General features: G+C 53.4%; 5 protein-coding genes across 5 annotated transcripts; 4 read left to right on the top strand and 1 right to left on the bottom strand.

Moving 5' to 3' along the window:
• Window positions 1-91: 91 nt before the first annotated feature.
• On the top strand, window positions 92-2,518 carry NCS57_00046200 (PHD domain-containing protein; the record flags this gene model as incomplete). Its single annotated transcript, XM_053050548.1, has 5 exons — window positions 92-256; window positions 319-413; window positions 467-584; window positions 650-748; window positions 806-2,518. The coding sequence occupies 5 exons, from the start codon at window positions 92-94 to the stop codon at window positions 2,516-2,518; spliced, it is 2,190 nt and encodes a 729-aa protein (XP_052919063.1).
• Window positions 2,519-4,043: 1,525 nt separating this feature from the next.
• NCS57_00046100 (HMG box domain-containing protein) lies at window positions 4,044-5,662 on the top strand (the record flags this gene model as incomplete). The annotated part of the gene is made up of 3 exons (XM_053050547.1): window positions 4,044-4,280; window positions 4,337-4,411; window positions 4,466-5,662. 3 exons carry the CDS (start codon window positions 4,044-4,046, stop codon window positions 5,660-5,662), a joined length of 1,509 nt encoding a protein of 502 aa, XP_052919062.1.
• A 319-nt stretch (window positions 5,663-5,981) lies between these two features.
• On the top strand, window positions 5,982-6,509 carry NCS57_00046000 (uncharacterized protein; the record flags this gene model as incomplete). Its single annotated transcript, XM_053050546.1, has 2 exons — window positions 5,982-6,097; window positions 6,152-6,509. Exons 1-2 carry the CDS (start codon window positions 6,042-6,044, stop codon window positions 6,507-6,509), a joined length of 414 nt encoding a protein of 137 aa, XP_052919061.1. The 5' UTR covers window positions 5,982-6,041.
• Window positions 6,510-7,392: 883 nt separating this feature from the next.
• Window positions 7,393-10,189, top strand: NCS57_00045900 (DNA-MISMATCH-REPAIR-2 domain-containing protein; the record flags this gene model as incomplete). Its single annotated transcript, XM_053050545.1, has 5 exons — window positions 7,393-7,603; window positions 7,672-7,907; window positions 7,959-8,564; window positions 8,626-9,055; window positions 9,102-10,189. 5 exons carry the CDS (start codon window positions 7,393-7,395, stop codon window positions 10,187-10,189), a joined length of 2,571 nt encoding a protein of 856 aa, XP_052919060.1.
• A 109-nt stretch (window positions 10,190-10,298) lies between these two features.
• NCS57_00045800 (Formyl-trans-N domain-containing protein) lies at window positions 10,299-11,086 on the bottom strand (the record flags this gene model as incomplete). The annotated part of the gene is made up of 3 exons (XM_053050544.1): window positions 10,299-10,564; window positions 10,625-10,635; window positions 10,698-11,086. The coding sequence occupies 3 exons, from the start codon at window positions 11,084-11,086 to the stop codon at window positions 10,299-10,301; spliced, it is 666 nt and encodes a 221-aa protein (XP_052919059.1).
• Window positions 11,087-11,214: the final 128 nt, after the last annotated feature.

The following is an 11,214-nucleotide window of genomic DNA, read 5'->3' as shown; positions in this document are numbered from 1 at the left end:
AAACTCCTTGAAGCGCCCGGGCACGACTTTAACTATCCGTGACGCGACTGTTCATCATTTATCCACCCATCGACAGCAACACTTCACCAACATGCCGTCGCGCAAGCGCTCGTTCCGAGCCGTCGATGACGACGATGGTGAGACGGAGCCTTCATTACTGCAGCGCATCCGCAACATGTGGCAGTTCGCGAACTTGTGCCAGTGGATTTATATATTTGGCAAGGCTGCCAAAATCTCCGAATCTCTCGACATCGAGGTACTACTCTGAATCAGCTCCTTCATACGGGGCGCATGCTTACCTGCTGCCTCTTTCTACAGGAAATTGAGACGGAATGTCTGAAGCCGAATTCGACCGTCCTCGCAGACATCGCCCTGGCGCTCCTAAAACTCGTTTCGTCGCATCGCGGTTTAACGTACGTTCCCACGACTTGACGCAAGACTTCGACCCGCTGATGACAACTCAAAGGCACGAGATCTTGGATGATCAAACTCGGAAGCAGTTCCTCTCCAAATCGCCCGGGTACAACCCCTTCGGCGACGATGAAACACCGATCAAGTTCAACGATTTCGACATCTTCACAAAGGTACACCTCAGTGCTTACCCAATGTCACCCACACATACAGAAGCTGACGACTTTGCATCTGATAGATTCGAGTTTTACAACAATTGACTGAATGGATCATGATTCACCCAGACCGCATTCGAGACAAGATGGAAGAGCAGAAAGATACCGAGCAGACCAGTTGGGTAAGCATGCACCAATCACATGAGATGAAACAGTGACGAGTTGCTAATATTCGGAAGCGCATCGAGCCGTACGGATGGGATGCTGAGGACCGAACCTACTTCGTACTCGATGACAACCGGGTGTATCGGCTTACAGAACCACCACCTGTGACAACCCCCAAGCCGAAAAAGACCAAGACATGGCGTGGGGGCCGTCGCGCAAGCAAACGACGGCGCACGACCTTGAGCATTGACGATGATAACCCCGATACGGAAACCGAGACGAGGGACGACGAGAAACAAGAAGATGATGGGCTTGGTGGGATGAAGTGGGAATGCCTAGCAGTCACACTCGACGACGTACGATCCATCTTGGACGGTTTCCGCAAAACACGCGACGAGAATGAAAAGATACTCCGGAACCAACTGGAAGAGCATCTTGTCCCCATCTTGGAAAAGCAGGAGCAATCGCGCAAGCGAAGAGAGCTGCAACGAGAGCGCGAATTGGCCAACCTCGCCAAGATGGCCAATGCAAAGCGGTCGAGCCGAATTGCTGGAAAGATTGAGCAGCAGAAGCAAGAAGAGAAGGCTCGAGAAGAGGAACGGCAGCGCAGAGAAGCAGAATCGGCGAAACGGCGCGAAGAACGGTCACATCTCAAACTGGAGAAAGACCGGGACAACAGAATGGTTTCCAGAGAACAGCGGCTACGGGAGCGCGAAGCCCGACGCCTCCAGCACGAAGAAGAGCTTGCGCAACTCTCCGAAGACAGCAAGAATTTGTCCAGTGGGAGCGGACGTGTTTCTGAGCGACGGCTTCAGGCGGAGATTGAGAGGAACAAACAAGCTCTTAAAGACCTGGAGGAAGAGGAGGAAGACTGGGTATTTGACTGTATATGCGGTCTCTATGGCCAGGTCGACGATGGATCGCACAGCGTGGCATGCGAAAAGTGCAATGTCTGGCAACACAGCAAGTGCCTGGGGATTCGCGAGGCAGATGCTGATCGACCCGAATTCCAGTTCATCTGCGCCTCTTGCACCCGCCGAGAACAAGAGGGCAACCGCCCTAGACCGACGATCAAACTGAAAGTCAATCGTCCGCCAAGCTCAGGCGAACAACCTCAGTCATCTCACCCCACGGCTCAAGACGCATCGCCTACACCTGGCAGAGCGTTCCCCATAGCTTCCAGCACCGAGGATGGGAAGCAGCGTTACACATCGAACGGCGCCGCCGAACATGGCTTGTCACTTGTGACTTCAACTCCCAACCCCTCCCATGGTCCTAGCGTGAATGGCGCTGCTTCTTCCGACCTTTCGCTGGACGCCCGTTCAGGGCCAAGCAAGGGAGTGCCTGGGCTTGTCCATACACCCAAAACCACTTCTGTGATCCCAGCACCCGTCAAGCTGGATGCAGTGCGACCCTCTCAGGCGGACAGTCCACCGGGCAACGCGGTCACATCGACTCCCATGACGACTGTCAAGACGCCGAGCCCATCCAACGGCATCCAGGGCCTGCAGGGGGACAAGACGATTGAGTCGGCATTGAGTACGCCTCAGATCAGCCGGGATAAATACCGTGCGGCTCACGAGCAAAACGGGACTCTACCTTCGGAAGCGGGATACTCTCCAATTAAACATTCACCACCACGCCTGGTAGATTCAGCCAGCTCGAGCAAGTTCAGCGTCTCAACACCAATACTACCACCGGTGGTACTGTCCCCGTCACCCCAGCGCCAGGTCTTGACTCCTCCAACCAAATCGTCAGAGCCACCAAGGCCTCTAGAAGGCCGGTGAAACTCCCGATGCAGGGGCTTGGGACTGTAGGGCTTAGGCCATCAGCAACGCCACCTGACTCTACTCCAGAGGCTCTTTGGCACCCCCTTCGGGAATGATTTGCGAGCTCTTCTCGGGATCAACACTGATGCTTAGCTCCGCATCATGAATGCAGGATATTAGCCTGCTCTTGACAGACTAGCATGCCAGAGTCCGGCAATCACTTATCGCAGGTTTCAATAGGCCAACCAGCGCGTCACAACGCAATACTTCCCCTCACTTCTAGACTCCGGCAACCTTCCCAGTCAACTAAGGTGGGCAAGCTGCAAGTGTCAAGTGAACAGCCAACAGTGCGTGTGGCTGACAGCCCCTGCCACAACACATGGAAAGCGATGTGCCCATGGGGGCCGGATCTAAGTGCAGCGGATAAGAACAAATGGCCCGAGCTCCCAAGCACGATGCGTCAGAGAGATTTTAGAAACAGGACAGAAGAGTCCGCGCGGAAGAGAAGGTTGCCAAGACAGGACTAACAGGCTAGGTAGGGTGCAACAAGGTTGGATCAGGGCGGGCGAGTGTTGGTTGTCAGGTTGGTCGGTCGGTAGGTTGGTAGCCACACCAAACGGATCTTACCAGCCAGCAAAGCTGCGAGTCGCCGTCGAGCGGTACCAATGTTGAAAGGACTGAGCAAACACGGACTGCAAGATCCACTCAATTCGGCAGGCCGGGCGGCCGATGACGAAATCACGAAAGACAGGCAGGCCAAACGACATATGTCAAGATCTCTGAGCACTTGACGTGCTTTTTACCTCTCGGAAGTGTCAAGACTTGGGCTGACATGGCAAATCAGTGCAACGTTTGGAGTTGAGATGATGGAGGGTGGGTAGACGAGGGGGTGATGGGATGAGAATGTCAAAGGAATGCGCCACGGCTGAACTAGCGCATGCCCAATAAGGCGGTGCAGGGCAGCACAATCGAAAGCCTGGTTCCGTTTCTATTGAAGGCAATGCGGCTGGACGCCTCGCGGCTCAGTGCTTGAACTGCGTTTACTCTTTTGACGTGGCCCGGGCTTTGGAGGGTGGAGGGCCGGCCAACGACACATGAGATGCAGCTTGGAGAAGGGACATCCTCTTTCGTAACGGTCCGCATGGTGGTCTGTTTCCCAGGGCAATGTTCTGTCCTGCAGTCTCTTTGATCCCAAATGCGGCAGGAAGTTGCTTGTCTATTTGTGGGCGTGGGCATGGCCTTGCGGACAAGTTCAGAACGTCCAAATGTCCCGAAACCGATACAAAACCCCATGTGGGAGTTGAAAGAAACTCAACAAAGACTTGACACCTATCAACTATATCATCTAAAGTGAGACCAACTTAGTTACTGTCAAAACATCAGAAAGAGTCTCTCCATCCACCGTGCGCTTTGCAACGTCCTTCTACCTTGACATCTTCCTCTCATCTTAACCACCAACAACAACTGTCCGATATCATTTCGGCACCCTGGTCTTGCCTTCGATCCGAGGCGGAAGTCGCAGAGTGACAGCGTCCTTTGGGATATGCCACAGTCGGCACCACCATCGCCGCCTCAATCTTCAGACGGCTTCCTTCAACCAGTAACCTTCATGAGTCCAGCCAGAATCACTTCGCACCCGCGAGGTGCCATGAGCCCTGAACAGGGTTTCGTCGGCTACCCGTACTCCTCTCGATATTCTACTCCCATTCGTGAGGAGGATCTTTCGGTCACGGCCTATGAACCACCAACCATCTATTCTCAGAAGAGCGACATCTCCTTCGTAAGTACGGGTCATATTCCTAAGAACAAGTTTAAATATACTGATCATAATCATAGACGGGCTATGCAGGTGGGCACAACAACCACACTAGCCATCCGTACGGGCCTTTGCCTGATGAGGCTGGTTATAATGTAAGTTGTCGCAACAACTTGGATGTGACAGTCCCCTCTAACCAGTGCCTACAGGCCCATGCTCCGTATACACCTGAAGCGTCTCCCCCTACCCCGTGCCCTGCTGGCGATTCGATCACCACCCGCAGTGGGTTGAGCATTCCCAAGAAGTCTTATCCGATGGGCAGATCGCAGGCCGTTAAGACCGGCCGCATCCAGAAGAGAAGCAAGGTTGACAAAGTCAAGAATGCCTCCAGCATCCTCTCGAAGCCCCTGTCCGAAATCGCCAAAGACCTCCCCCATGTCCCGGTGGCCGATATTGCAACCTTTGTCGCCCGCTCCACCGAGGAGAGACTGTCGGAAACTTCACGCAACAAGAAGCCTGGTCAGATCAAGCGCCCTATGAATGCATTCATGCTGTACCGAAAAGCCTATCAAGATGTAGCCAAGACTCAGTGCGCCCAGAACAATCACCAGCACGTCTCCAAGGTCTGCGGCGCAGGCTGGCCTTTGGAGCCTCCTCAGGTGAGACAGATGTTCGATGGATGGGCCAAGGTCGAGCGGATCAACCACCAGCAGGCACACCCTGGGTACAAGTTCACTCCCTCTAAGCCGCGAAAGACCAGACGCGACGAGGATGGCGTCGACGGGTTCTCAGATAACGACTCGGACTACGGCGGAGCGCGAAAGTCCAGAACTCGGCATGTGTCCCGCCTGAGCGAGACCCCTTCGATCAGCTACGATACCGTTGGCAACGTTGCGGATGAACCCTCCATGGCGGCCTACCATGGCATGCACGCTTATCCCACTCCTGGGCAAACCCACGCCCTTCCCTATGGAACTGCTGAGCCAAACCCCTACGATCTGAACATGCGTCAGTATGGCGGATTGGGTCCTGCCCACGGCATGGTGAGCCGAACCCCCTCTCCGGGCAACGATTACGCTCTCCACGGCCTGGATGGGTTCGCTGGCAGCTACTACACTCCTCCCGAGCCCGTCTTTGAGAGCGCTGGACCCCCGCCCATGTTTGGAGAAGCCGGCTACGACATGTACAACGGGCTTCCTGGAGAAGCTTCGTTCGGTCATGACAACTGGGTCCCCCACATGGGAGTAGCCGAACAAGACATCGGCTTCATGATGGCGGGCTACGAGGATACCACGGCGCAGGATGCCTATCTGAGAGGCAAACAAGAGGACTGGAAGGTCGAGGAGATCGACGATTCCAGCCAGTTCGAGCACTGGATCACGCAGACCGAGCAAGGTCTTTTGTAAATGGGTTTTGATTGTTGATACCTTGGGTTCGTGATTCGCCAATAGGGTTTTGGAGCTTGGGGGGTTCTGGACATGATACAGCATTGGGAGCGGGCTGTTTTAGACGGCGTTGACAATTGCGTGTATTTAAAAGAATAAAATCAGGCCCATCAGCCTACCTTAAATTAAATATAGTACAGACCCGAAATGACGAATGAGTCTCTTTGTCGTGTAGGTTAGGCTGTGAGATTGCTTGGAGGACCCAAGTTGGTCAGTTCGATGCTTAGTCATGATCCATGTCATCTTCACTCTCGTGTCGCACTGGAGCTTGTGAGAACTGCGACTTGTCCCCAAGACGTCCGCATTGATCGCAAACCAAGCTCCCCAACTTCGACGCAAAATGACCTGGATCTCCCGAACAGTGACCGTGGCTGGTATTGTGCTTCTAGCGCACGCGTATGTCTTTTTTCACCCCTTTGCACCCACGGGAAGCTAACAATTTCCTCCTAGGTGTTACTCCGCGCAAGAGCACTCCGCCATCTCGTCAACGACAGCGCAGCACGGCCTTCCGCAACAGCTCGCGACGAGCTCACTCCCGATTGACATCTCCATAGAAGCTTTGGTGGCAACACTGGTGGTTGTCCTTGGGCTGGTCCTGGGCTCCCCGAAGCTCCGTCCGGTCAAGTGGCACGAGTGGGCTGGAAAGATTGAGCGAGAGGGAGAGGCTGGCTTCCGGACGGGCAGCGGCGAGGTGGAGAAGGACTACCGCGGGAACCCATTCAGCGTGCTCGAGACGCGCCCTGGATTCGTGGATATTCGCAAGCAGCGACGCGAGTTTGCAAGCTGGGTCAAGGCCGAGCAGAAGTAAAGGGCGGGAGCTTGGGGCGTGATAGCACACAACCATATGCCTCAGTTCGGATGTAATCATGACATCTCTATTTCCGGCGTTTCCTAGAGCTTTGTAGCGCTCTTCTTGAGGCGTTGTTGAATCATTCGCGAGCCTTCCGCTTTTACCCCTTTGTGCTCCAACTGGATGAACGACTCTTATTCTCCTTGCAAGATGGCAAATCCTAACTTGTGAACACTTCTTATCCGCACTAGGGCAGTGCAATTTGATTAACGAAGTCTTCGAGCTGAGTGTCCAAGCGATTGACGAGCTACAGTGAGCGGCTTATCTTGGGTCTTTTAACCACACATTGCGCCTTCCTCTCTTGCCGGACAAGACCACTCCTTCCTGAACCAATGGAAGGCCCAGGGGCCAGCGAGAAGGTACGCAACTAGGTAGTTCTCTTAGGAAAAGAAGGAGCACAGGTCTGGCATATACAGAGAAACCAATCCCTCTTTTCCCCACCAGCCACTTCAAACCTGGAAGTTCCATGATTGGGCCCCCCCAAAGGCCCGTCTCTTGAGCTGGGCTTATTATTACCATGCCTCGAGTGCGAGCATCGAGCTCATCTGGTTCGAGCCATCGCGGCCGAGGTGGGACAGCCAGCCGAGCACGTACTCCCGCCCGAGGTGTCAGCTCGAGCTCGTCTTCCAGAGCCACAACGACGCGGCAGCAGACTCCATCGAGACGTTCAATAGCTAGTCGACGAGCAACAGGTTCTTCGCCCCAAACACATTTTTCACCCCGCCACAATCTTAGGTCTGCTGCCCATGCAGCCAGTTCCTCGGTTACTTTGCCATCTCTTCCCAGTGAGGACAACGCCCAAGCCCGAAGTAGTAGCGAGCCGATACAGCATGAAATTGTCATGGCTATTGATATGAAGAACAGTTCGACAATGGGGTGTGCCTACTTTTCAACAACAGATGGTGTCCTTCACCTTTCGGAGGATATCCCCATGGCGACGCTGGATGTTGCGGAGCAATTCTTTTTCCACGTCGAACCTACCACAGTCCTCATATCGGTGAGAGGTCCCGAGGAGTTCCAGCAATATTTCGAGAAAGCGACCATCCCTGCAGGTATGCCACTCGCAAAACACCAGTTAGTTCCAGGTCGATTCGGCTATATTAACTTTGTTGGCTACTAGATGCTTCTGGGGGAATCATCTTTCGCGGCTTACAGTCTTCTGAGTTCTCTCCTGAATCCGCCAGGGATAGGCTCATTAGTCTCCAGTCCGATTCACTGTCACCCACCGGTATCATATTCTCTACAAGCGCAAGTGACGAACTCCCAGGGACGATTGCAGGGCTTGACCAGCCAGAGGCGCCTGTATTTAGATCCCTACGTTGCGGAGGTTGTCTTAACATGAGCAACCAAGTCTCAGTTAGTTGTGTGCCACCCTAATGGCTTAGGTTGGCGGCTGATGTTTGACAGATTGGGTGCGCTGGGGCCGTTCTTGGTGATCTCCAACGTCGCAGATCTGCTGGTTTTCTCCCTGATGGGCAGGTTTCAGGAGTACTATTTCGGGTTCGTGATGCCCGCATGTTCTCACTGTCGTCCTACATGTTTGTCAGCGCCGATGCCCTCCATGCTCTTCAAATTGTTCAGACCGAACTCCACCCCAATAGCCAGGCTTGGGGACCAAATCTCAGCAAAAGTAGCTCAAAGGAAAGCCTCTCTGTGTATGGGCTTTTCTATCAATTGGCTTGCACCCCTCAAGGTCGAACACAGTTGCGTCAACTATTCCTACGCCCTATTCTGGACTTGGGTCTGATTCGGGAGAGACAGAGAACCATCTCCGTATTGCTGCAGCCAAACAACGCCGAAATGATGGCACACATGACCTCTATCCTACGAAAGATTCAAAACTTGCGTCCAGCTTTAACCCTTTTGAGGAAGGGTATCGAGTTTCTATCAGCAGGCCAATCTTTTAACAAAGGCGTATGGGCAACAATCCAACATTTCACGACCCAAGGTCTGGCATTGAGGGAAGTACTGGGAAACCTCAACGGCGGCACGGAGCTTGATTTATTTAGAAAGGTGAGAAAGTCGTGAATATGGCTGCAGTGACGAGAATGAACGCTGACGACTTTCCATGCAGCTCGTTGACAGTCTTCACCCAGCCGTCCTGGTGGCGGTTGGAGACATGATCGACAAGACAATCGACTTTCAACAAACAAAGATCCGTCAGCGATCTTCTGTCAAACAGGGAGCAGATCTTCAGCTAGATGAGCTCAAGAGAAGTTATGCTGGACTAGACAATATATTACTCGAGACAAAGGATCGAATGAAAGCCGACATACCGGAGTGGGCGCACAGCCATGTCAATTCGTGCCTCTTCTTGCCTCAACTTGGCTTTGTCACTTCGGTTGAATTAGACCCTGTGACCGGTAGCTCAATGTATGGAGGAGAGGGAACGCCTGAGGGGGGGTGGGAAAAGGTGTTTACGGGCGAAATGGGCGCATGCTACAAGAACGCGCATATGTGTGAGCTTGATCAAGAGTACGGGGATTTGCATGGTCAACTTGCAGGTAAGCGGCTGAAATTGCGATAAAGATATGGACTAACATGGAGTAGACCGAGAGGTCGAGATTATTCACGACCTTGCTAACAGGATTCTTGAGCATGAGGAAATCTTGATTTTGGCCTCAGATAGGTGTGGCGAGTTTGATGCTATTCACGCACTCGCTTTAGGCGCTGAGAAGTACAACTGGCGAGCGCCCACCGTGGTCGATGACAATGTGATTCACATCAAGGGTGGCCGACATCCCTTGCAAGAGCTTGTTGTCCCGGCTTTTGTACCAAACGACTGCCATCTTGCTTCAGGGCCGGTTGATCAGGCACACCCCGAGGAGGATTCATCCCGAGCCTTGATCTTAACGGGGCCGAACCACTCGGGCAAGAGTGTCTATCTCAAGCAGGTGGCAATCATTGTCTACCTTGCTCATATTGGCAGCTTTGTTCCAGCATCCCAGGCCACCATTGGCCTCACGGACAAGATCCTGACCTGCATATCACCGAGAGAGAGCATGTCTGGCGGCGAGAGCGCATTCGCCAGGGACATGAAGCAAGCTGCATTATCGACAAGAACTTCGACATCGAGAAGCCTGGTGTTGGTGGACGAATTCGGCAAGGGAACTAACGGTGACGATGGCTCCGGCTTGCTGGCTGCATTACTAGACCACTTCCTATTGCTGAACCAGGACTGCCCACGTCTGCTAGTTGCGACGCATTTTCACGAGATCTTTGAGGGAGGCTACCTTTCTCGCCATGAAGGGGGATTCCGTCTGGCACACATGGACGTGAGAGTGGACTGGGATGCAGCCCAGACAGAAGATCAAGTGACGTACCTCTTTACCCTCGCGTTCGGTCACAGTACCTCGAGTTTTGGCGGCAGGTGTGCAGCGTTGAATGGGGTGCCTAGTGCAGTTGTCGAGCGCGCTGAAAGTATTGCCCAACTTCTTGCACGAAACGAAGACCTTGGGGAACTCTGTACTCGGTTGTCTCGGGCAGAAGAAGAGCAGTTGGAGAAGGCAGAAACGGCCGCACGACTCTTTCTGAGTGAATCATTTGAGAGGGATGAGGCTGGCCAGGACAATAATGGGCAAGAGGGCCGTCGTTCCATGAAGCAACTGTTGTACGACATGCTTTCAATGGGGGAATGATCAAGCTAGCACCCTTGAACGTGGCTGCAAACATTGAGAAATCTTGAAAGACTGATAGACTGCTTTAGTTTGCCCAGGGTCCTCTCTGCCCGGTGGTGGAATCTGATGTTCATGATGTCTTTTTGGCGGCAATCTTAGGAACTAGCTGAGCGATGGCTTTCACAAGGAGCTGATGCTCGACGGCGTGCATCCGTGTCTCAAGATCCTCAAGGGTATCAGACTTGGAGCAAGGAACCTCTTGGGTCAAGATGGGCTCTCCCATATCAACCTCAGCAATCACATAATGCACCATGATGCCTGTGACACCTCTTTCGAGAGTACCAGCCTGGCAGTCAGCATAGGCTCGCTCGATTGCATTGGATCCATTGTATCGGCCTGTGATGAGTTTGTGTGAGTATCAATCTAGGGGAGGCAACAAGATCGGAGGGTGCATACCAGGAAGAGCCCTATGATGAGTTTATGTGAATATCAGTCCAAGACGGGTAACGAGAAGGGTTATATGACTTACGGGTGCAGGTTTATAACCGGAATACCAGCGGCCTCAAGAGGAGTGAGGAAGGATTGCGCAAAGACATGCATCCATCCAGCAAGGACTACCATATCAGGCTTCTCCTCAATAACCTTGGCGGCCAGGTCGGCGTCGTAGCGGGAGCGAGCCTCCTTGATGCGGGCAGCATCCTTCTCCCCCTTTGCTTGATAGCCGTGAGCGACAAGGTTGAAGTACTCAGACGGGACGCCCGCCTTCTCGGCGCGCTGAAGTGAGTATGCCGTCTTTCTGTTGACGATGAGCTTGGAGACACGCGTGTTGGGGATGCGGCCGTCCGCACAGGCGTCCAAGATTGCCTGAAAGTTGGAGCCATTGCCAGAGGCCATGACAAGGAGTTGGGTCTGAGACATGATGAATGAGTTGCCGATGGTCTTCTCTCTCGAGTTGATGTTGTTCTTGCGAAATTTGAGTGACAGGATTGTGCGAATTCCTCGTCGTGGGCGTTGATTAAGTTTTTCCTTTTGCGAGTGAGTTTCCT

The sequence above is a fragment of the Fusarium keratoplasticum genome, chromosome 1, assembly GCF_025433545.1.
Source record: "Fusarium keratoplasticum isolate Fu6.1 chromosome 1, whole genome shotgun sequence".
Lineage (NCBI taxonomy): Eukaryota > Fungi > Ascomycota > Sordariomycetes > Hypocreales > Nectriaceae > Fusarium > Fusarium keratoplasticum.
Note: the sequence above shows the minus strand (reverse complement) of the source record. Positions and strands in the feature narration are given on the sequence as shown.